At 39.6% G+C, this 27,344-nt stretch overlaps 1 protein-coding gene across 2 annotated transcripts in view; it reads left to right on the forward strand.

Annotated features, from left to right (window-relative positions):
• Positions 1-24,057, forward strand: part of flz (transmembrane serine protease filzig) — a 51,018-nt gene extending 26,961 nt beyond the window's left edge. For both annotated transcript variants that reach the window (XM_069847570.1, XM_069847571.1), the window contains exons 2-6: positions 5,434-5,517; positions 10,910-13,444; positions 13,519-13,974; positions 18,799-18,953; positions 23,679-24,057. In XM_069847570.1, coding sequence (XP_069703671.1) covers positions 5,439-5,517; positions 10,910-13,444; positions 13,519-13,974; positions 18,799-18,953; positions 23,679-23,843 — 3,390 coding nt within the window. In that variant the 5' untranslated portion in view covers positions 5,434-5,438 and the 3' untranslated portion in view covers positions 23,844-24,057. The remainder of the gene's footprint in view (positions 1-5,433; positions 5,518-10,909; positions 13,445-13,518; positions 13,975-18,798; positions 18,954-23,678) is intronic.
• Positions 24,058-27,344: the final 3,287 nt, after the last annotated feature.

Below are 27,344 nucleotides of genomic sequence, written 5' to 3' on the forward strand. Positions count from 1 at the left end.
ATTATTATTCTGTTGCTGAGTTTTTCAACACAAGTTTGTATGAAATTGTATTTTAATAAATAAGTTTAATTGCAATTTAGTTAGTTTTCTTCAATTTAAAAGTTTCAAATTATTTCATGTTTTCATTGTATTACTTAAATTTTACTGTTTCTATTATTAGTGTTTTTTTAAATGTATTTATATGTTTTTTTAATGTATTCTGACGAAGCCTAAAACTATATGTCTAATGGCCAAATAAATTGAATTGAATACATCTATGACGCAGTGCATGAGGGTAGGCCACTAGAGGGAACCCAAGAGGTAAAACTTAAACTGAGAGGATTCGATCGGTCATCGGAATGGGAATCCGGTGTGGCTTAGTGGATAGAGTGTCAGCACGTAGAGCTGAAAACCCAGGTTCAAATCCCGGTGCCAGAGAGAATTTTTCTCTGTTCCACTCACCCTTCATCATATGATGACGCAGAATTTCTGCACGGAAATATAGCCTATGTAGTTCGGTACATCGCAATAATATAACTTAAGGTTGTTAAGACTGCGGAGTTACTTTAACTTTGTTTTGTATGCTTACGTAATCCGGTCAATAAATTGATAATTACTGATAGAAAGATGTTTGTGATGTGTGATTGTTTAAGAGGAGGAACACAAATTCTTTCCACGCGTCTGGAACTTCTAACTAAATACCTGTTTCATATGTTACACATACGTCCAAATTACCATTCACACCATTAATATCACTCACAACCGGCTGAGAAGTTCGAGAAGTTGCGAACGAAAAATTTTTGTTCGTCGTTTCAATTGACATTTTTGGTGCTGTACACCGGCCCACCCACTAATAATCCAATTCAGTCCCATTAGCTTAAGTGGTAACAGAATACAAAGTGGAGAATGGGTGATCTAGCACTCGAGAGATGTCGGTTCTTAAACATCCAGAAAATAAGAGCTTCCTCGAGTTGAGTTAGATGCGCGCTGAAATCAGCTGGCAACACTATGGGCTATGGCGGGTTGTCTATCTTGCTTCGAAAGGCGTCACAGGTACGATTATGAAAATCATTTTCTTTTTAACTAATGGCGGATACTTGACTTTTCTTCATTCAGCCATATGAAGTCACTTGTGTAGACTAATTTAATGACAGAGCCGTTGCCAAGGGTGCGTCACTGGAGGATGATACGCTACACCCGAGATGAGATGAGATGAGATGAGATGAGATGAGATGAGATGAGATGAGATGAGATGAGATGAGATGAGATGAGATGACGGAAATTTGTTGGAATGCCATAGGGAAACCGGAACTCCCGGAGAAAACCCCTGTTAACTGGAGCACGGACTTGCCCAACACAAGTTATAAATTGGGGGTGGAAGGGGTAGGCTACATCGGGGATCGAACCCGGGTCTACAGGATTATAAGTCCAGCGCTCTAGTTACTAGATCACCGTGGCTGCTCTGAAAATAGATTTTCATATCCCTAAATGCTGTGCCTTATTTTTCTTCTCATTTTCACTTTTGTTTTTACTTCTCGAATATCTACATCAATTACAAAATTCTCATAATTTGAAAAACATTTCCGTTCCGTCAGACATCTGCTCGCTGTCCAAATTTTAGAAATTGCTGTTCTACCAGTTCACTATTTCCAAGTAAATTCATGCGTGAAGTAAATAGAAGAAAACTTTTCAGTAGTAGGCCTAATCCCCCAAGTAACGTGACTACTTAATTAACGATTCACTTGTAGCCCTTGGAAAATCCGCCGCTTTAGAGAAGTGATCAGCGAATCTGATTACAGAAGCAGCAATAGGAGCTTCACATTCCTGTTTCTTTCTTGACCAATTTACAGAGATCTCAGTCTTATAGGATCCTTATGCTTCATTCATATGTAATTCCGCAATCACCGGCGTTGACTAGTAACAGTCATGTAAAGATCGAGTGACGTTCGAGCTTCAATGATGCGGGATGGAGATGATTTGTCATATTATTACTGATCACGTTTCTGCATTGGATGCCCAATTGACAAGACTTACTGACATACGGGAGGTTTTCAGTGCTGTCAATGGACGTCCTGTTTGAAAAACTGACTAGTATTGTCCAAATTTCACGAGAAGAGCCCTGTGATAGGAATACGATCCTTGTGGTGTAAGAGGAGATGGTAAGCTAGTAACTCAGAGCTTCTGAAGAAGGAGGTGGATGTGGATTGTGTTATTGGCCGACTGGTACAAACAAGGCTCAGTCATTGGCCGACCAGTTCCGTGTCGGGGATTGGTTATAAGAGTGAGGGGGAAAACTCGAATTCCTTGATAGGATCTTCTGCTGAAAAGCGAACAGAATGCGAGTATGTTCACGATGTCAGTCGGACATGCAGATGACAAGAATCACTATTAGTCTGTGATCTCCGAAGACCGTTAGGAATTAAATCCAATTTTCCCTTTTGGGAGAAGTACACGCCCAATGGCTCATCTACTCCGTAGTACAGGACTGCCATCGCTTCCTCAGTACACACGACATTGTGTGTATACATACAATTACATAACGGCTAGATTGAAGGATATTGAAACCTCATGGTTTCCGTGTGTAGTGTAAGTATACAAAAGAGGCAGAGAGTTCTTCTATACCAGGCCTGGGCGCTATTAACTCGATTGAGTCACTGCAGATCACCTCTTCACTCCCTAAGCCCCTTCCTCGGCCGAGACAGTTATGTTTTGGTGCGGTACAAGGGGACAAGAAGGTCAGTGACGGATGGTATCAGGCTTTTACAAACTTTCGGATCTCGCTAGTTGCCTAAAATCCACCACTGATGCACACAGCCTTACTCTGCGTTTGTTTATAAGGCTGTGTAAGAGGGGGGGGGGTTTCTCCGACCCTTTGCGTACCTTTTTTTTTTCAATATGAGCTACACGATTTTTTGGATGATTTGCCACTTTGAGAAAGGCAGCTGCTGTGATACATGCATGACGAAGCACTGGCTCACTTTCATTTGAACGTTCGAAAGTAATCCCACTTATGCATAAGCTTTCACGACAGGAGTATTGGCTGTTGCTTATCAACACAATGACCTTCCAGGTCCCCCGACTTCAAACCTCTCGTCTTTCTTGGGATATATGAAATGTTTTGTGTATTCCAGCCCTGTTAATAATGTTATCAAATTCGGAAACACATCATCAACGGTTGTCAACGCATTAAAGATATGCCAAGGATATTGAAACTTATATGAATGTCGATGAAGAAACGTGCTGATGCCTGCCTTATCATGAACGGCTGTCATATTGAGCATATGTTAAGCACTCTCTTCCTCTAGTGCATATCGGATGTTATGTTGGGCCAGAGCACCTATACTGACGATACATAATAAAATCCCACAGATTTCGGTAAAGGTTGGTTTCCGGACCTATGGTTATTGGAACTTTTTGCCTCGTTCCTTATCCTCTATTCATCCCTTCAGTTTGTACATATAACTTAATTATGAAACACCCTCTATACTCATAATAGAAACGACTATTAATTTCCACGCAGGTGTGAGTGGTCGTAGACGAATAATTTAATACAATTCTGGACAACAACATAACGGTTTTATTAGTCACTGATAGTTACTACTTCAAATTCAGGTTTGCTGCATCAGGCTAACTCTCTATTCGTTATAGAATAACATGTAAAGCTAAGAAATAACAAAAAATAACAAACTGGTCTGATTACAAAGCAGATTGCTAGGACACGAAAAAGAATAATTAATTTAATACAATTTATTGAAGATGTAACTAACATTCAGTATTAAGAAGGTGTCGTTCTCGTGGTCTAGTGGTTACAAGCCAGTCACTGAATCGGAGATCCACAGGTTCAAACCCGACTGAATACGATTATATTCCTCGCATGGCTTCCTTCGAAAGGGAAGTAAAGCTGTGAGTCCCGTATCTTATAATTAGATGTACGGCACGTAAAAGAATCTTATTCCTGATACAGGGTAGTAGCCAATTTCGTAGGCCATTTCTCGGCCACGTTAAATTTCGACGCTGGATAAGATCTGCACTTGAAGCGCTACAAATAAAATGCTATAGGCCCTAGTACTATTAATTCAGATTATTACGGACAAGTAAACGGATTGGAACAAGGAAGGTTATCAAAATTATTTTCGAATGGGTAACAGTTGGAAGAAATAAGGGAAGATAATTTGGAACCATTTGGAAGAAAGAAAATTCTATTAAGAAAATATCTGGAAGAGGGATACCGGAACAAGAGACTGACTCAATTTTGGACATGGGAGATACCATAAAAGTTAAAAGGTACCAATAATATATTGCATAATGAAGATAATGGGATGGCTGGATGGATAGACAGAGAGATACATAGGATATTCACCGCTGTGGAGTGACGGTTAGGATGTCTGACCGTGAAACGAGCGTGCGCGGGTTCAAATCCTGGTTGAGATTTTTTCGAGGTATTCCCTCAACCAATTGAAGCATAATTGCTGGGTAACTCTCGCCGTTGCATTTCGGACTCATTTCGCCATAATAATTACACGTGGTCATTAGTTGTTGGTGGCATTGCTATGTACCGTCGGCTCTCCTCCTGGGACCCATGGTAGTTCGTGGGACCGGGATCGAGAGATCGAGGTGATGCCTACGTGGAAAGGTGAAAAGAATATTGCAGGCAGTAGAGGAGTTCGGAGGCAGCCCGCAGGGGAATCTGTAGTGCGGGGGGTCTCAGGGCATGGACATCATTCCATTCTGGGAAGTACAATGGACCATCCAAGCGGCCTACGTGCGAGGGCAGTCTCCAACCCGTGCCTCTCCCCTCAAGGACTAACAGAGAGAGAGTGATATACATAGACGGACAGAGCATGTCTTCATCCGCTTACATGAGGGGGCATCTACTCCGCAACCGTTCCTGGGTTCCCAGCCTTCAGCAATACCTCTGCCAGGATTAATTTCTTAAGAGAATTTCCAAGGGCGCTTCGACACCTTAGAAGGGCCGTTGGAATGAATCCTGTGCTGCTAGGTCACCTTGGCGGTATGAACTTAGAGCGAGGGAAGGTAGGAGGACCTCACTGGGTGAGCGGGTGAAAGGTCACAAGCGGCCGGTGGGCTGGTACACCCTAATCCTCATTCATCCCATAACATTCGGGATACACAATAAGCCTCAGTATGGCCGACGTGCAAAGGGTCGTCCTAACCCGCCCGTAGTCACCGTGACCTAACCTAACCTAACCTAACCTAGACGGGCAGACATGCAAATAGATAGATAGATAGATAGATAGATAGATAGATAGATAGATAGATAGATAGATAGATAGATAGATAGATAGATAGATAGATAGATAGATAGATTTGAGCAATTTCCCCCATTTATTTACATTTCGGAACTCTTCTGTGGTTTCCCTTGCTTGAAAGTGAGAAAGTGAGAAGCCAGCGAACCGGATATCCGCCCTGATGACGATGTCGTGTGTGTTGCAGGACGGATGGCTCGGTCCGGAGCAGCACTGCTGCTGCTGTTGTTTTGCTGCGTGGCGAGCGGCGTGTACGAAGACTCTCCGGACAGTAAGTACCTGCACATTGCTGTCCTTGCACAGCCACATCATATCCGTCTTTACGGTTCATCGCCGCGCCAGAAGACTGCGTGTCACTGGCCTGGTTACCGGCTATGACGTCACACGGGAAATGGAGCAAGTCCGCCATGTGATGACACAACGACAACGATCCCCAGTTCGAGTTTTGCATTGTTTGCCCTTGCAAGTAACGGAGGCTACGTGCCGAGGGTGTAAGAACGCGAAGTGTTTGGATTCTAAACAAGTCGTCGTCGCTATTACAGCGAGTAATGTTAATTCGCGGAACACGGATTCCTACCGGTACCGGTATACAAAACAGAAGCTTCATGTAACATTCTGGTACACATGTAAATTTTATACCGGTACGGTATTTTTTGATAATTGGTCTTTGTCTTGATTACTGATTTTACATGCATTTATATTTTTCTCTGTAACAAAACGTACATCATTATCTTGTTTCTCTCTGTAATGCCTTGAATTGTTATGAAAACGACATACCACTACTACTACTACTACTACTACTACTACTACTACTACTACTACTACTACTACTACTGCTACTACTACTACTACTACTACAACCATCACCACCACCTTTTCAAGGCATGAGAATCTTCGCTGCTGAACTGACTATGGAATTTACAATTCATGTTGGATATATTGATATATTATTGACTATGGAATACCATCGTACTCTGTATTGGTTTTCTTCCAATCACAAATTTTTAACATCTTCAAGCCTTTTTCTAAGTTATCTAAATATCGAAGTTTTAGTTTTTTCAATGACCTGCGTCCATGTGGTACCTAATTCTTCATTCATTCACAGTTTTCTGTCCAATGCAAGTCTGTCGCCGCAAACCCAGCATTCTCCAATCTCTCTTATTCAGTTCTTCAACAACTTTCTTAATTTAGTTTCTTTCGTGGGTCTTACTGCATGTCCCATCCGCTTCAGCCAACTTTGATTTTTGCATCATGTTGAATTAACAATAGACTGTAAATTCCTTCCATTGTTAATCTTCTCAGTTCTAAACTGACAGGGTCAAATACTGCACCGAATTATATGTTACAGTATCGTACCGTATTTAATTTTCTCACACCGCTGCTGCAACACGACACTTGCTGGATCAATTTGGGTGGGAGATTTCTGATCAACACACTACAGTTCGGACCTTTCTAGCAATTTTCACCTTTTCACTACCTATTCCTTTGGCTCCTATGTTGAGCTTAGGGCTTCTGTGAACTTTCAACATCGAACTCTGTAGCCATTTGTTTACAGTTCTGTCCAACCATGCAAAGAATTACGCTGGAGAACTCATAATACAAGGTTAAAGACTTGTTGAATTTGGGAAGAAACCACCTCTGGGTGGATAGGATGGCTTCACAGAACATCACCTGAAGAAATATTTTTGGCCACCGATGTGATATAGGAATTAGCGAACAGAGCTAAGCTCCCGAGACTGCTCTTGTGCGAGAATTTGTTTCGAAATTTACCTTAACTGTAAGGCGAATGTCAGATAATCTCATAACTCATATCGCCAAAAATACCATCTCGCTATCACCAATTCCACCGACCTCGATAATCCCACAGTTGTTAGTGTCGTTAAATAACTGCTTAAAAATATTTGCAGTGTGCAACTAAAGCGTTGTCTACAACGGTGTAAACAATGAACAGACAACGAATCAGTACAGCACGTTTTACATAATAGTGAAGCTGCAGAGGAGCACACAAGGCATCACTTAGGAACTTATGATTTAGGATCAAATTATCATCATTTGATTACACTTAAAACATTATCGCACTTCATTCAATTTGTGGAATTGCTAACGGGATAACTGTCAGCAATACTCAGCGTAACTCAAGAGAACAAGAAATACTGTAGTATTGGCTATGTTAAGCCCACGCTTGTAATTCTAATGTTAATTTTCTCCTCAAAATCGTTTTCTCACTGTTTCCAATCTACTACTGACTGTTCTTAAAATGTTCTTGGTCACTCTGTTCTCCTGGTTACTGGTTTCCTGGTCATTCAATCTCAAATTCGTGTCATGTATCTACTTCTTCATCTGGTTGGTTTTCTCAGCATATGCCTGTTCAAACGCCATTTCCATCATGTGATTTTTGACAAAAATCCGGGCTCTTGTTTATCAGTGACGTAAGTAGGACTGCGCAACACGGCGTGCATGCGCGATCACAGGTCCATGAAGAGCAAATCGCTGGGTTCAGCTCATCTTTTCCGCTGCCACAGTGAGATGGCCGATAGCGCGACTGCCGTAAAGAAGTAACAACTCTGGCTGTTCTTCCATCTTTCACTTGCCCATTTTGTTGACCTTGAACACACCAGAGATTGCGGTGTGATGTCGCGTGACAGTGCAGCAAATCTGGAGCCATTTACGAGGCCCGTTACGCCGTCATGGACAATTCTTCACAGAGGATATGCATACATAGCCATAACATATACCCTACTTTGCTTCAAATGCAGGTCTCAAACGTACGCGCACCTGCCAAAATTTCATCTAAGCTGTGTAAGTTCATTTATGTAGATTACTAGATTAGGTCTCAACAATACCAGTTATTTTCTGTGATCTAAACCACTGTTTTAAATTTAGATTAAAAATCAGTGGGGCATCTCCTACAGAAGTCTGAGAGGTTTTCGACGTAGAATTACATTACCAGAGTTCATGTGGTGAGAACGGAGTAGTTTTGATTCAAAAAAGTTAGAAAGAAATAAAGATTTTGAATAAGTTCACTTTTTTCTTCAAATTTTACAGAGTTCATACGGTACATGGTATACACGAGTTGACAAAGATATCGTCGATCGCTCGGGAAGACATGGAAGGCATCGGTTCCTTGTCGCCGTAGTCACGCGAGCACGGTTTTGATATCCTAATGTCTGCCCCCCACTGCTTTCGCTAGGAGCGCAGCGCCCAATCGAAACTTTCACAGTCGTGTACCCACATCCTTCATCTTTGGAATCGTTTGCAGTTTCCACTTTGTCCGACTCGGTGACAACGATGTTATACATTTTGCGTTACATCCAACTCCGAAATGTCACCTCTGAGGAACGATCGGATATTCTACGTCAAAATTAATTTAAGTACAATATTAAAATGAATTGTTAGCCAAACGGCTACACCGATAAGTCCGAGTGAAATTTGTTGTGAACAAAGACGGGCTTGGACCAGGTTTTTTGCTGATACTCTACATCCTATATTTTACAAATTTATCACACTTGGCGCACAATTGATGCACATTTAAGACGGTAAGATTATTAATATTTTCGACATAGGCCTGTTGCTCTAACAGAAGAACACACATGAAGGGTACACGGGAAAAACGATCAAGGTCGAAATTGAGTTAATAATGCCATCTTATAGTGGAAAGGAAGTACTATCATGTGGTCTAGCTAGTAATAAGAAATAATCGTTCTTGATATTCCACTACGTCAATTTCTATTAAATACACACATAACAAAGCATGAAGTGCTTAAACTTTAAAATTTGTTTTTCTCGAAACTTTCTAAAATGGACCTTGATCGTTATTCCCGTGTACCCTTCACATGTCAACTGTAATAATAATTAGGGCCAGGAAGTTCATGCATTTGCATATATTTTTCCATTGGCTGCAATTAATTGCTGATTAATTATCTTCGCGAATCACCAACATTTAAGCTTATCAAATCAAATTTTATGTTGCATATATTTGCATACTTTGACTTTTTTTTTATAAAAGCATAATATTTCATTATATTTATATTATTGTGGCATATTTTCTCGTTGAAGCTCATTAAAGCCAATTTTATGTTGCATAAAAATGCATAGTTTGAATTTTTAATATAAAACATCATATTCTATTTTTGAAAACTGGTATTGAGTGAAATTATTATAATTATTTTACCAGAAAGGTAATGAAATTTTCGCAACACAGTAGTGCACCACTCTCAACAATAAAAATGTAAGTTTACTCTCATCTAGTTTGACCTGTAATGTTATTTCATTTATTGATTTGTTGTTGTTATTATTATTATTATTATTATTATTATTATTACTATTATTATTATTATTATTATTATTATTATTATTATTATTTATTGCTTATTTATTAGTGATATCAAGAAATAAAGAATTTTATTAGTGCAAACTTATTGGTATATTTTAAGGTTTTTAAAGGCATACGTGCATACATACGAGTATTTAGTAGGTTTTTAGGACATGAACTTCCTGGCCCAACAATACTATATTCAGATCTGTAATTAAAATCGTTTGGTATTTGTCCCTATATAATTTGAGGCTAAATTATTTTAACGACATTAAACAATATTAATTGTTCATAATATTTTCCGTCCCTATATAAAATGGGGGTAATGTCATTTTTTGTTTAACAGTCCCTTAAATAAAAAACTTATGACGTGATAGGCTGATGAATGATCGAAAATACATTTATGAAATCGTAATAATATTTGAAAAAATAATTACATATCATATACTCGTACGTACGTACGTACATACATACATAATACAAAATACATACATACATACATACATACATACATACATACATACATACATACATACATACATACATACATAGTGTTCTGCCCAAGGGCAAATCTTTCACTGCAAACCCACATTCTCCAATCTTTCCTATTTTGTCTACTGAAAGATGTACTGGAAGAAATGGTGAACGGGAGAAAAGTTCGGAGCGGTGAAAGGTGCAGATATAGAAGATTTATTTTAGTAGATTATTTTACGACGCTTTATCAACATCTTAGATTATTTAGCGTCTGAATGAGATGAAAGTGATAGTGCTGGTGAAATATATCCGGGGTCCAGCACCGAAAGTGACTCAGCATTTGCTCATATTGAGTTGAGGGAAAACTCCGGAAACAATCTCAACTAGGTAACTTGCCCCGACCGGGAATCGAACCCGGGCCATCTGATTTCACGACCAGACGCGCTAACCGTTACTCCACAGGTGTGGACGATATAGAAGATATAGACAACATTAAAACATATTGTTCATACGCGGAGACTAAGAGGAAGACAAAATAGGAAAGATTGGAGAATGTGGGTTTGCAGTAAAAAACTTGCCCTTGGGCAGAACACTATGTATGTATGTATGTATGTATGTATGTATGTATGTATGTATGTATGTATGTATGTATGTATGTATGTATGTACAATCTCCGAGGATATCGTGTACTCGTTTAATACTTGCACACACCAAGAGAAAAAGGAAGGAGATGGAGGTGGAGGTGGAGGTGGAGGTGGAGGTGGAGGTGGAGGTGGAGGTGGAGGTGGAGGTGGAGGAGGATGAGAATGAGAATGAGAATGAAGAATGTAATAGGCCTAGTGTATTTGGATCTTAGTTTTATAAAATACATTTGCAGGTCGAAAGCTGTTCGGCGGGTACCGCATCGTGCCGAAGCCGTGTCGTCCTGATGCTGGCGGGGATGACCTCGGCATATGCATGTTCAACTACGAGTGCTCGGCGCGCGACGGCGTCGTGGCGGGCGCTTGCATGGACGGCTTTCTGTTTGGCGCGTGCTGCCGCCTGCCGCCCGGACACACGTTCGAGCTGCCCGACGCAGATTTGCTGACGGAAGATGCCTCCACATTCCCCCCCGAAAACCCCAACGCCATATCGGCTACAAGTCGGCGGCCCGACCAGGTGAGCGACTTGCTGAACGATCCTCAGTTGCACGTCTCTGCGCACCCAGACGCCGACACGGTGCTCCTCACCGGTCCCGCGACGAGTCGGCCCGAGCTTAGCACGTTCAGCTACGTGGAGAGCAACGGCGTGGAGGAGCACACATCGACGCCCAAATACCACACCGCGGCCATCACACCGACCTACTACTCGACGGTCAGCAAGTGGTCGCGCCCCACTGCCGAGTACGACGAGGGCCTTGTATTGGTGCCCACCATCACCAAGCGCCCTGAACCGGGACCCAATCCCGAGTCCATCAACCACATCATCTCGCTCCTCAACGACTCCAGTCCCGGCCTCGTGGACCCGGGCCCCGAGCCAGAACCTGGTCTGTCCACTTGGGTGGCAGTGAACGCAGACCCCACCAGCTACCCGAGCACCAGCTCACATCATGTGGCCGGTCCGTCGTACGAAGTCGTGACGACAGAGCAGGGCACGACCAGGCCTGTGCCCACAGTGATCGTGCTCGGTCCGCTGTCATCCGACGCAACGACGTCCCGGCCTTCCCTTATCACTAGCAGCAAACTGAGCAGCACGGTGCCCACGCTGGTCACCAAGCGCCCGTCCTCCACAGGTTTCTTCATCACAAAGAGACCCTCGAGCACAACCGCCACGAATCGGCCATCCACGCACTTCAGCAGGCCAACCGAGGCCACGAATCGGCCTTCTACATACTTCAGTAGACCGACAGAGACCATATATCGGCCCTCTACTCACTTCAGCAGACCAACCGAGGCCACGAATCGGCCCTCTACACATTTCGTCAGGCCAACGGAGGCGACGTATCGGCCTTTCACGCACTTCACTAGACCAACAGAGACCACGAGTCGGCCCTCCACGCATTTCAGCAGACCAACAGAGGCCACGAATTGGCACTCTACGCACTTCAGCAGACCAACAGAGACCACTAATCGGCCTTCCACGCATTTCAGCAGGCCAACAGAGGCCACGAATAGGCCCTCTACACACTTCAGCAGGCCAACGGAGGCTACGAACCGACCTTCCACACAATTCAACAGGCCAACGGAAGCCACGAATCGGCCATCTACACATTTTAATAGGCCAACAGAATCTACAAATCGGCCCCCCACTTTATACACCAAAAGGCCAACAGAAGTAACATATTTTACAAATCGGCCTCTAACAGGAATAACACATGTGACTAACCGACCTGGCACAGGCACTATATTCGTAACAGAGCGTCCAAGCTTTACAAACAGGCCCACATCGGGCACGACGCTCGTTAGCAATCAACCTTGGGTGACAACGCCCATAGACTATCCAGACACGACATCGGGAGTGGACAGTTTGGCTAATTTCCCGCCTGTAAGGAACCCGTCCTTCAACATGACGCAACATGAAAGACCTCCCGTGGTATTGCCACCAAATCCTGAAGACCTGTTCAACGTGGACGATATACCAACCCCGACGTTCATAGAGGACGACAAATTAAACAGTAATCTACAGAGCTTCGTGGACAAAATCGTACAATCCTTGGATGGTAACTTCCATGACTTAGAAGAGGTCCTTTATGCAGGCAAGAATACTACCTCCACTACTACCACTATTACCACAACTACAAGACGGCCCGTCACATCTAAGAGACCTACATCCACGACCTCCCCTAAACCAACCCGTAGGCCCACGCCCACAGGTTCGACTCCCGTGAGAAGAACGACCACATCACCAACATCTGCACTATTAACGTCACGACCAACAAGACCTCCGCAAACATCGTTGCGACCGAGACCTTCCACACCAAGACCCTCGAGGCCAAGTACGCAGGCTACCAAACCATCACAGAGACCCAGCACACAGACTACCAGACCATCACAGAGACCCAGTACGCAAACTACCAGACCATCCCAGAGACCCAGCACTCAATCCACAAGACCTTCCCAGAGGCCCACTGCACAGTCCACCAGACCGTCTCAAAAACCCATCACTCAGTCCACCAGGCCTTCCCAGAGGCCTACCACACAGACCACCAGGCCATCTCAGAGACCAAAGCCATCACGACCATCCACCACTCTGCGCCCCACAAGTCCTGTGAAAGCGACCACTACTAAGCGAAGCACGACGACCAGCTCGACAACGCAGCTGCTCATACAGCAAGATGAAACGATCAAGACCACCACAACAGAGGAGCCTACGACACTTACCACTACTGCAGAGGAGCTGGCCTTGCCCACCAAGCCTGTGGACTACAAGCATGGTAAGCAGCAATCCTATCTTAAATCATGTTCATAATCAATCTGCTATGGTCATTTATCTTTCCTCTCTTTGTAGAGTGCGGGGTGAGACCACTCATGCAGAAGAAGGGCCGTATTGTCGGTGGAAAGAGCTCCACGTTTGGGGAATGGCCATGGCAAGTGTTGGTGCGCGAGTCCACGTGGCTCGGTCTCTTCACCAAGAACAAGTGCGGGGGCGTGCTCATCACGTCGCGCTACGTCATCACAGCCGCACACTGCCAGCCTGGCTTCCTGGCAAATCTGGTGGCCGTGCTTGGCGAGTTCGATATCAGTGGCGAGCTTGAGTCACGGCGCTCTGTCACCAAGAATGTGCGTCGTGTTGTGGTGCACCGCCAGTACGATGCCGCTACCTTTGCCAATGATCTGGCATTGTTGGAATTGGAGTCACCTGTGGCCTTCGATGAGCATATCGTACCCATATGCATGCCACGCGACAAGGAGGACTTCACTGGCAGGATGGCCACTGTCACGGGGTGGGGCCGTCTTAAATATGGTAACATTGTCATTTCAATTCTATTTCTGACTTAACATCATTTTAGCACTGTCTACACTTCTAACTGTAGTATAGTTAGCCACAAGTTATGACCAAACAAAAGACAAACTTCTCTCTTCTTTATCTCCTGCGCTGTCAATGGTAACATGCTAAGACAAATATTTCAGGTATCATCTGTTCAAGTACTGTGGGGCATGCTCCAACCACAACTCGTTTTCTTTTTCTAGTAAACGATTCTCCCTTTGTGACTGTTTTGTGAGAAATGAGAAGTAAATGGACATGGGAGAAATACCTTTTACTAGCAACTGACAAGAATGAGAACAAACTACATATATAGAGTGAACAGTAAGTAATGTCATTAATTTCAAGCAGTTATTCTTTGAGATATTTCAAACAAAAACGTTTAATGCAATTTTACTTCCTTTTTGAGAAAAAAATTATTTTATATGAAACATTTCATAGCGTATTTTGGAAAAGTTATTGAATTAATTCCCAATCTGCTCGGTGAATTTAAGAGAGCAGTGTATTATGATAATGAATGATTGAAAGAATATCAGTTTTATCCTTTAAATGTACAGAAATTTGATCCGAACAAATGTAAGTTTTTGTTCTGCAAAGAAATTTTCAACTGTAATGCGATGTGACAACTCTGTAAAGGTTATTGCCTGCTGAGAGAGGTAGATATATGGGTCGTAGGTCAGGTACCCTGTACCCTGAACAGCAGGCATACTCGAGACGATGAGTGAGAAAACAAGAAATGTAAACATGTAAACATAACACACATGATTGATTTTAAAGACATCTCAGGAAATTTGATTTCTTGTATGCAAATTTACCAGTTACCACTTTAAAAATTAAAATGGAAGGGAATTATTTCTAATTGCCTGAAGAAAATGCTTGCAATACAACAAGCGGAATTGTTTTAAATCATTAAGTTGATTTGTATAACATAAAATAAACTTTTCTTATTGCCTGTGTTCACCGAATATTTATTTAAAATCAAATCGAATAAATTTAAAAATATAATTTTTAATTTTGTTTGTTTAACGTAAAATAGCATAACATATTTTTATTTTTGCCTCTAGAGTTTCATATGATTTTAAAATTTTGTTTTTATAATGTGAAATAAGCATTATTATTGTTTTCGTTCTCTAGAATATTCAATTGAAATGGGAATGTAGAAATATTTCTTAACCTTTTAAATTTATTTTGAGATAAGCATATCTTATTGTCTGTTGTTCTCTGAACATTTAATTAAAATTAGGTTGTAAAGTTTATTTTCAACTTTCCAAGATTTTGTTTAATGTGAAATCATCAGTGTTCATTCTCCGTTCTCTAACACAGTTTAAACACAAAAATTAAACATTACATCATCTGTATTTTTTTAAGCATTTAAAAATAATGTACAATGAAGAACATAATAGTCGAGCGATTCGAGTTTTTTCTAAGTCAAAGAATGCCACATTATGCATGTCCGAGCCAAAACTTTTCAGTCATATGTTGAGCAGGTATTCGCTTCGTTTTTCTGTTCAAATATTACATATCTATGCTGAGAAGAAATTAAAATTACAGTCTCTTATGAACCGTGCTACAGATATTGAAACATTTTCGCCGGTTCAACAATAATTATATCCCTCACTGTAACTTACATGGCAATGACCTTGCACTTCCCTATTAAGAACAAGACAAGTGAAGGAGTTGTTCAGAGTAACATAATCCTGATGTGGACTCGCTACTGACTACAGCATTGCACGATGTCATAATTTACGTATTTTAAAATGTATATTTTTCTGGAAAATTATTCAAAATATAGCAAAATGGTATTTGACTTTTTGTTGCTCTTTACTAAAGGAGTTATCCACCAGAATTAATGACATTACATACGGTTTACTCTGTATATGTTGAGGGATAACTATTCCTTGCCTCTCACCTTGTCAACCATCACTTCTGGTTGGTTCTACCACAGTCTAGTATATACAGTCGCGAAGCTCAATACGTAGTAAATGTGCAAACATTAGATAGTTGCTCACCACTAGGATCGCTAATATCGCCTCATTACAGGCAATGCAAAATAGTACCGTCACAGTCTATTGTTTCTAGCACCCTCAAAACTCAAGCTTCGTGACTGTATATAGTAGACTGTGGTTCTACTATAATACCGGTATCATTCATCATCCAACATCTAGCAAAATACAGTGTCAAAACAAACAGTAATGAAATTAATTGTTCGGCTACTGTGCATAAGTAATAAGAATAACCAAGTATTTATTTGCCAGAATATTTAGATAAACTGTAAATTGCTGCAAAATGTCTTACCTCGGCTTGTTTGTGCTTGCTTTATATCGAGTTGAGGAAAAAAACTGTCCTAATACAGCTAACCAGACTTGGATATAAGATGCCCTGAATTTTGCAAATTTTAGAAATAACTTAAAAACATTTTCGGCTGTTAAAAAAAACAATGTCTCGTACTTTCCAGAAATAGAATTTTATTTTTCATATAATCCTCACACTTACTGCAGTCTGTGTAGGAATTTTCATCTTCCAACTCAAGTGTTTTGATGGCCTACTTGCTACAATTTTTTCACCGACAGTGTTTTTTTAATGTATACTGTATGTAACGAACTTCAGAACTTCAAATTACGAATTTTTAAAACCCTGGAAATTACTTTAATGGTGATAAGAAAAACATTGTTTGGTACACTTTTTTAACGTTTGTATAGGCCTAAGTTAGGCCTAATCACTGATTAACAATAACTTATTTTCTGTGTTAATATTATAAAAATTACCTGGCTGACTAGACTTCGGAAAATGATGGACACCACGTCGAAACTAGTCGCCAGGTAATTTTTATAATATTAATACAGCAAAGAAGTTACTTTTAATCAGTGACATGCAATATATTAAAATTACAACAGAAAAAAATGACACTTAGAATAGATATGTTACTTAGTGACATTTAACAGAGATGTTGTTGGCTCGTGAACAACGTTCGAATATGCTTTATCAAGTCTTTCTGCCAGATATCACCATTTGGTTCTCGTACTGTGCAGAGGATATCTACATTCTGCTATAATCTTGAATGTTGTGTGACTTTTCTAGTACCTTGCCAAATCAGCATTTACTGTCATACACACATGCTACATATTATGTAGTATTTTTACATCCTCAAATGTAACATTAGAACGAGTTCACATCTATGGAGTAATGGTTAGCGCATCTGACCGCGAAACTAAGTGGCCCGGGTTCGAATCTCGGTGAGGACAAGTTACCTGGTTGAGGTTTTTTCCGGGGTTTTCCCTCAACCCAATATGAGCAAATGTTGGGTAACTATCGGTGCTGGATCCCAGAACTTTGGATAACCTGGCATGAAAAATATTTACATTTCGCGATTTTCCTTTCAGAATTATGCTTGTCATATTAAGACCTGTTTACGAGAAAGAAAAGGGTTAATTTTGATGACAGTCATACAACACTTTCTTTTTTTTTCAAATTGGTTGAGTTCATATGGAATGACCCACAAGCACTTCTATGAAAGCAGTTCATGAAGTGAGGATAGAATGATTAGTAATAATGTGTGGGCTGTCTAATTCCTCGACTTCACTGTCTATTACTTTTCATCTCTGGGGAAATTTAAGTGCAAAATGTAAAACAAAAATTATACACCATAACAAAATTCTTCAAAACATCATCTCCAGTTCTCAAATGTAACTGCAAAAAATAATAGATAATTTCATACGCAAATGTTTGAAAAATATAGACCAGCCATTTTCAACTGGTGAATGATGTGCTGATGTGCCATGAGAAAATGGAAACAGTAAAGGTTGTCGTAGTAAACTGGAAAAATAAAAGTGAAAAGAGTAGTAAAAAAGTGAGTCCACAAGATTCAATATTCAGCAAACGCAGCACAAGTCAACATTCAGTAAACACATTCCCTCTAAAACCCTAAAAATTCTCCCCCATTCGGAACCACTGGTTTATGTTATATGATTGTGCCGAGGGAATTTAAATTACACCTTTAGTATGCCACATATTGAAAAAGATTGAACAACGCTGATATAGAATAATAGTTTCATCATCGCCTTGATCAATTTTGATGAGTAAATGGCATTGTGACTGTTTATATTCAATAATTATGTTGAATGAACAGGTTGTGTTCTGTTGAATTAATGATGCTGAGTTGTACCGGTATCAGTGTCAAGTGTGTAGCATTCAGCTACTGTTAACCTGCTTTGACAACTAGTTTTATTTTAAAATATTTATTTTTGTTCATTTGTTCATGAAATCATGATCAATTTCGCTGTCCTCACTTATCAAATACTTACTATACTTGTCATTGGAACTTATTATTTTTATTTTTTTTTTTTTTTTGCTGAAAGCCTTTGAGGACAATAAATTTTCAAGAGCGATAAAAATACTTATCGTGGCTGTTTGTTCATAAGAAAGTAAAGCCGAAACTATATGTAAAAGAACTCTATCCCTACAGAAGAGAAATTCAGTTCAAATTTCTTTACCATTTATTCCTCATATCAAAAATTCGACTCTATTAGAATCATCAATCTCAGACACAGGATTCAACTCTGCAAGGCTAGCAGATTTCCATGAAGTTTTTCCTAGCCTGACACTGGAAACTAACTGACTTTTAAAACAGTTAATTAAATGTAACATAAAATAGGATTGATCGAACTTTTATGAGTAATCAGAAATTAGAGAATAGGCCTATATTGGAGACTATAACCTTCAGAGTCCCTCATTCAACACGTATAGCATAACGAAATATGCGATTAAATAAATTTAACAAAACTAATGTTCTTCTTTACCCTGTAGGTGGCGGAGTGCCAAACTTGCTCCAGGAAGTGCAGGTGCCTGTGATCGAAAATAGTGTCTGCCAGGAAATGTTCCACACTGCAGGACATTCCAAAGTCATTCTAAACAGCTTTATGTGTGCAGGTTATGCCAATGGACAGAAGGACTCATGTGAGGTGCGTAAACACATTCTTTCCAGCTCAAACTTCATTGTATTAATCAGTGGTGTTAGCAAACAATTAGAAGTTTCAAAATGTAGTTATGACAAAAGATGGTCCTACTCAAATTCATAGGAACAAAAGTCTTTCCCACTCTATGTTTTCACGCAACACACTGAACAGCACGACTCCTAAAACAATATGGAATACATACGAGGCGCATCCAGAAAGTAAGTTTCCTGATTTTTTCCCCTTGAAAGTAAATTAATTAGCTGTGTCAATTGCGCATGCGTAACAGATCTATGACGTATCAATCATATGCCAGCCGGGCAGGTCCCGCCTGGTGCCAGTAGCGTGGCAACAGTGGTCCGAAATGGAAGCTCTTATTCCTTCTCCCGCCGCCGCATTGCGCCAATTGAAATTCATCGGCAGCTCTGTCAGGTCTATGGGCCGAACATCATGAGTAAGCAGATGGTGCGTCGCTGGTGTAGGCAGTTTTCCGAAGGTCGTCAAAGTGTCCATGATGAAGAGCGCAGTGGGCGACTGTCCCTCATCAATGATGATAGTGTTGAGCTGGTGCAGCAGTGCATCATGGAGAACTGTCGCTTCACGATTACGGAGCTGAGCAGCCATTTTCCGCAGATATCGCGATCCTTGTTGCATGAGATTGTCACTAAGCACCTGCTGTTCAAAAAGTGTGTGCCAAGTGGGTGCCGAAAAACCTGACACCCGAACATAAAATGCAACGTTTAGGAGCAGCACTGACATTTCTGCAATGGTATCATGATGACGGCGACGAGTTCCTCGACAGGATCGTCAGGGACAATGAGACTTGGATTTCGCACTTCACCCCAGAAACCAAACAGCAGTCAATGCATTGGCGGCATAGTGGATCTCCGGTCAGGACGAAATTCAAACAGACGCTGTCGGTACGGAAAGTGATGTGCACAGTGTTCTGGGACAGGAAGGGCATTCTGCTCATTGACTTCCTTACAAGAGGTGAAACAGTGAATGCTGACCGTTACTGTGAAACACTGCGAAAATTGCAATGTGCCATTCGAAACAAGAGGCGTGGAATGCTTACTGCAGGTGTTGTGCTCCTCCATGACAATGCTCGTCCACATATGGCTCGGCGCACAGCAGCTGTTTTGACGGAATTTGACTGGGAGTTGTTTGATCATCCATCCTACAGTCCTGATCTTGCTCCCAGCGATTTTCACGTTTTCTTGCACCTTAAGAAATTCCTGTCCTCCGGTGAGCGTTTTGGCAATGATGAAGAGCTGAAGACGTCTGTCACATGCTGGTTCAATTCACAGGCGGCAGAGTTCTACGACAGAGGGATACAAAAGTTGATCCCACGATATGACAAGTGTCTCAATTCTGATGGTGGCTATGTTGAAAAATAGCTGAAATATTGCTGTACCTGTTGCCAATAAATGTTTTCCTGAAAGTGTGTGTTCTTTTTTTTTAAAAATAGGGAAACTTACTTTCTGGATGCGCCTCGTACTTACACTAGCCTATGTAACAATTAACATCTCTGTCTCTTAAGCATTGATATATTAGTTCCATCAATAGCTAAGAAGGTAGCAGAGCAATATCGAAAGCAGTGAGTGACCTGTAAACTCACTAGCATTAGGAAGACCGAGGAAATTGGTGATTTCTTTAGGTGCACAATCAAACGTATTTATGCCTACAGGTTGCACATAACACTTTGAATTTATATACATAATGAAAAACCGACGTTGATCAATGTTGAAAGGACGTAGGTTCGCACATTTTTTAAAGATTTAAAAAAAAAATTCACTCCAGCTGGCAACTATATCTCCCTCCATTATTGTAAATAATTCTGGCACATTCTATTATGGATATCAATTTTAATGAAAGAAACATCTTCAGTGTCATCCATACGAAAATAGATTAGTTCAGCCCTTCTGCAGACTCCAGATATACCAATAGTTGGCATTATTTTCATGAATAAATAACTTTCAGAATATATACTGTATTTCTTTTGCATGCTAAAATTAGATACTGGTACCTTGTTGTTGACTAGTTTCAACCTGTTGTAGGTTATCTTCAGAACTGGGTGTTCCTGGTTTTCGCACCTTCGCACAATCAGAAGGCGTGAAAACCAGGAACACCCAGTTCTGAAGATAACCTACAACAGGTTGAAACTAGTCAACAACAAGGTACTAATTTTAACACGTGAAAGAAATACAGTATATATTCCGAAGTGATATAATGTTAAAAGTAGTGTACCGGTAATCAAGATGTAAAATAACTTTCATCATCTACCAGTACCTCCTTCATAAATGTTTCAACTTCTCTCTTCAAAAATATTCCAGACCTCTTTGGTTTATAACCATCCATTTCATTTCAAGAATGCAATGACATAATATATTTACTAATATCCACAGTGATTCAAAAGGTAAGGTCAACCGGTGAGAAGATGATTCAGGGCGACATTTAGAGCAGGAAAGTCCTTTGTCAGTTTTATTTATTTGCAACCGTTTCAGAGTTACAACAGGTCAAATATTTACTCAAAACTAAGGTGACTTACTTACAATAATTATTAATTTACAGTACTTTATTGGAGCAGCTCTCAAAATTTCCTCCATTTGCATGCAAACATGCATGGGCGTGTTCTCTTACTCCACTGTGCACAAGATCTAACAGCCTGTTTCGTAGTTTAATGTCTGTTGCAGCTGCATTAAACACATACCGTGCTGATTACAATGTAACACAATAGTAGCAACAAAATTAATCAGTGAGGCAACAAAGAATATCAGTGGGTGAATGGTTTTCTTCTTGTCTTGCTGTTAGCTAACACATTAATCTCATTCTCAAAATCCAGTTTCAGAGTCACATCATTTTCTATTACTAGTACAGCAAGATGATTCAAACGCTCCTGAGTCTAACAAGCTCGATTTTTTCCTCAAAATTTTGCCGCTGCTACGAATTTTTCACCCTGGATCCGGGTCCATGTGGCTCATGCATAAATACTATATGATGGTTGTACAAAAAATTATTTTATTTTGTTTACTAAAATAACTATTTCAAAATGGCTGTCTAAAAAAAAAATCTTGTTTGCAACAAGTACGTAAAGAGCACTCGATGTGTTGTCCAATTCAGCTTTGCCTGAGTGGACAATCTTCACATCTAGTGCATGACACATTTCGCAACTTGTTACATAAATAGCTATTTCATGGACAGATGTTTCTAAAATCGTCGACCATATCTATTTATATTTTCAAAGAATATCGCTTTTACATCTGTTCAAAAATGTCATAAATAGAGAAATTATTTTAGGCGTTAATGATGTACACTAAATTTTTGCCAAATCATGCCCTGAATCCAAGAATATGTCTCAGTTGTAGTGTTTCAAATGATATGTGATTTCTCTGCTTGTTGAAATCGCGAAATATTGCAAAATGAGGCCTTTAGTGCTAAACAAAAAGCATTTGATTGAATTCGTGAAATTTCACACATATTAAACTTTAATAATTTCCCCCCTCCCACTCCCTCACAGGCTTGTCTTGAAGAACTGTAGATAGGGAGAGAGGTTTCTTTGCCTATGCATGTTTTATTTATGTTGTGCTGAACTAATCTCTGCCCAGAAAAAACTGGAACCTTAGGTATTCTGGAGATGGTCTAATGTAGTTAAATGAAAGCATTAGTGATGGAGTTTTCAACTGCAGAGGTTGTTCAGCGTCGAAATTCAAGAGAAATGACCGAAGAATTTCGTCTAGAACCCTCTGCCACAGACAAGTTTCTTTTACTTGCCTTTAAATCTATGATACAGGTCTTCCAGTTTTGTTTCCCTTCCAGAACAAGCCATGCCAAATATTTCATCGACCTTTAAAATCCATCATCCTTAGTTGGATTTGAACCTGCCAACCTCGGATCTAACTGCCAGCATGGTAACAGGAAGTCAATTAAATTAAAGTCTTACTTACTTACAAATGGTTTTTAAGGAACCCAGAGGGTCATTGCCGCTCTCACATTAGCCCAGCATTGGTCCCTATCCTAAGCAAGATTAAGCTTGTCCCTACCATCATATCTCACCTCCCTCAAATCCATTTAATATTATCCCCCCCATCCACGTCTCGGCCTCCCCAAAGGTCTTTTTCCCTCAGGTTTTCTAACTAACATTCTATATTCATTTCTGGATTCAACCATATGTGCTACATGCCCTGCTCATCTCAAACGTATGATTTAATGTTCCTGATTATGTTAGGTGAAGAATACAATGTGTGCAGTTCTGCATTGTGTAACTTTCTCCATTTTCCTTTAACTTCATCCCTCTTAACCCCAAATATTTTCCTAAGAACCTTATTCTCGCACCCTTAACCTCTGTTTCTCGCTCAAAGTGAGAGTCCAAAGTCATCTTGATTAAAGAGAGTTAACAGGTCACAGCATATTCAACTGTTTTATTTACATATTAAATCATACCTGCTTTTATGCCACAATGGTCTAAATGTCACTGTGTAAAATTAGACTAACCTTCATACTTTCCATTTGACAAAATATCCACTTTACACACTAAAATATATTATTTTATTTCACCATAAACAACATGCACTTTTTATAAATCTGGGTTTTAATCATTATTGTTAGATCACGTAACATTTTTCGTTAATGAAACAATAAAAGTTTATTTTTATGGACCTTCAATGTTATTTTATTTTCTGTAGTGTTTTATATGATTATTACTGACCTATACTGATGATGACTAACGTTTTTCAGGGTGACAGCGGAGGTCCGTTGATGCTGGAACGGGAGGATGGGCGATGGGTGTTGGTTGGAACAGTTTCACACGGAATCAAATGTGCTGCCCCTTACCTGCCAGGTGTATACATGCGCACCACATATTACAAACCCTGGCTCCACGCCATCACGGGGGTGAACTGAAGACTTGCGTGCCATCGCGCGGGGGTGGTGTGTTGCTGGGTGTCATGGCTTGTATTGTCTCCACGGCCTCAGCACCACAAGTACTAAGTGGTACATGTGGTGTGCACGTGAGCTGTGGGACGAAGTCATGGCTTGTTGTGTTAATTTATTTTATTTATTATAAAGTTTCAAAGCGTATTTATTTGAAAATAAAACAACATGCGTTACTGTCTTACCGAGCATTTCCTGAACTAACATCGTATTCATATGACAAAGACTGACTCTATTTTAAGCATTTAAGGATCATAATGAACATCTTAGAACCTACTATTTATTTTTCTATAATACTGTGCCGCAATAAAAATACACATTAATGAACTATCTCAACTATTTATACTACTATTTCCAAAAGAATGGTTAACCAAGAGTCAAAATTATTTTTTGAATATCCGACAGAAAGATGTGGAGCCAATTGTGAAGATGTTCCTAAGGAAAAAATTATTCTTACATTGACACTTATGTCAGTTGTTAATTTATTCTCTACAATCTTCCAGCTCTTTTCAAATCCAAAAGTACCAGTAATCATATTCTTGTACTACCAGCATTACTTCATATAATCGCTTCTATCACTGTATCCCCATGACTCAGAGCGATGATTGAAGAAAGCACAAAAATAAACATGTACCACTACAAAAGAACCAAAATTGTTCAATTGACATATGTCTGTTAAGAACTAAATTAGATTAATAGCTTATCTCCCTCTTTTAATTAAGAATGATAAAAGAGCTTTTGTGAAAAACGATGATAATTTAGGCCTCTTAAAACTACTGTTTATAAAGTACGACTTTGTGATGGCAGAACTCAGATTTCAAAAGAAATTCATGATTACCGGTATCTGTAAAAAAGAGTCTAACATGAGTTCATAAACTTCTTGGAAAGAAAGTAAAAAATGTAAATTATTAACAGGACTTAAGTAGTTAAATACTTTTAAGTGATATTAGACTGCACAGCAGATGTAGGCTACCAATATGAGTTCTCATTTACAGTACTGGTAAGATTCGTTGACTCCACTGATAAAACCATTCAAGCCAAAGAACAATTTATTTTTTTTGTCCTGTCTTTAACTCAACAGCATAAGGCCTAACAAATTCATTCCAGAAAAGATCGCGAACTATGGATGTAATACGAACAACTGCATGCACAATTACAGAGAAATATTTTAGAACATTCTTCTATTTTTGTAGACATCATTCACTTAATTTAGTTGTTTCTTTATATTGCCTCATCTTCTGTGAAGAATGTATCTCTGTTAAGAATACTACAATCTCTATTTATTTTATTTTTTTCTTTTTAAAGTAGAATTTCCTTTATGATAAGTGAAATACACATAACTGTTACAAAAGTTTCTAAAACAAGATGGAAATGTAGAGTGGATAGCTTGAAATCAGTTCATTAGCAACTAGCAAGAAGATGTGACGCACTAGCTTCAAATCAAGAAGAATGAATGCATCAAGAGCTACATCTGAAACAAAATCTTTCGAAGCATATGTCACATCTTTGGATTGCATACTTTCTTCGATAATTTCGTAAGTCATACTAATACCAAACAAACCTGCTTAGTAAAAATATTTACAAGAAATGAACATGGATTTATCTGCTGTCGTTTCTCCAAAGAAGAACTGTGACCTGTTTCTAATAAATTATAATAATTGGTTACAATGCTCCGTCACCACAGGCAAGGAAAATGCAAGGGTGCTTGGTATTCATCTCGTATTTCCGAAGGCACCTTTCAGAAAAAAGAAGAGACAGTTTCTCTGTAAGGCAAAAGACGAAGCTCCTACCGATCCAGATATTTGCTTCAAAACAAGAGTACCAGTACCGGTATGTTGTTGTTGTTTAGTCAACTGTCCGAGGACAGGTCAGAACCTCACAAGTAATATCAACAATGCATCATTTATGAGGCAACTAAGCCAGGAGATAATAGGATAGGGTGGCTAGTTCCTTTCCCCCTCAACAAGAGTATTTTATTCCTTAATTAACCTAAAGTTACCTTATATTCAGCAGAGATTTGTGTAGTATGATATACGCAGTAGGCTTCCACTATGATGTGCAAACATTATAGAATCCTACAACTTTAAAACTCAAAATGTCTTAATATTCAAGAGATTCTTATGGGCTTGAACTTAAGTAAAAGCGAGACAGCAAGAAGTTATATGATGAACTGATTTATTTATACGCAGCAATGGCTAGTACCGGTGCTAATACAGAAACCTCCTTTCAGCCTTCAAACCACATTTAAAAACACATGATGGACTGCTTTCCTACATTTGGAATGGCTTAGGATTTTGTTGAGTGTTGACTATTTCCATTTCAGTAGCAAATGGAGAACGACATTCAACAAATTTGAGCTTATAAAAATATATTTGCATTCTACAATGATCCAAGAATTTTTTTAATTTCTTAACAATTTTTTTCCAGAAAGCAAAACTAGACGCGGAAAATTTATGTAAAAATGTGTTTTCCTCCGTAGCAGTGATGGCTCCTGAATTTTTTTTATTTGTAGGATGAAGTAATTTTTATTACTAATGATCAGGGAACGGATTTATATGGACTAAAAATATATGAAATATGTAAATATATATGTAGTTATTTTTACCAAAATATGGAATTAAATATGGATTTTTACCAAAATATGGAATTAAATATGGACTTAAAATTATAAAAAAATGACTATGTACGTTAAATATTGGTACATTTTAATCAAACTAAACAAAAAATATAATGGACGTACCTTATCTTCCAATGTAGTTTCAACAAAACACAATTTTTATTGTCTGTTACCATAACAATAGGTTACAAACATTTCTTTCAAGTGCTGAAAAGTGAATCTTCTTCTATTGTCTCTGAGGATAGATTTATACTGACTAAAAGAGCGTTCGACGTCACAAGAAGTAACTGGTACATAATTCAATTTCACAATGTCTGCTGGGGATAAGTCCAAGTTAATCTTCACTGTTGATTCACCACTCATCACAGCAACAACCTTTTGTAGTTCTTCATATCCAGGGTTTTTTGAAAGTACAGTGTCCACCTTAGCTCTTACTGCATCTGCAACTTTACCTCTACCACGATTCAGTTGTTCCACAGTACTATTTATAATTTCAAAACTTTCAGATAGTGAAAGGTGCCTATTTTGGAGACTTTTGAGCGTTTTTATGATGCATGAAAATGTATGCTGAATGTGAGCTAAGTCATTCTTCACACTTATGTCACAGGTAACTGTTTTCGCAGTATCAATTGAGACTGCATCTTCAGAGTCCAATGCAAGGAGAACATTGTTAATAGAGTCTATATGTTCGGCATAATATTCAACTGCTTCTAGCCATGTACCCCATCTAGTTAAAATTGGCTTTGGTGGCAATGGAATTTCAGGGTACATTTCTTTCAACACGTTAACTCTACTGGGAGCTTTGAGAAATACTTTTTTCACTGATGAAATCAACAAATCTACTTTAGGGAAAT

The sequence above is a fragment of the Periplaneta americana genome, chromosome 15 (assembly GCF_040183065.1).
Source record: "Periplaneta americana isolate PAMFEO1 chromosome 15, P.americana_PAMFEO1_priV1, whole genome shotgun sequence".
NCBI classification, from domain to species: Eukaryota; Metazoa; Arthropoda; class Insecta; order Blattodea; family Blattidae; genus Periplaneta; species Periplaneta americana.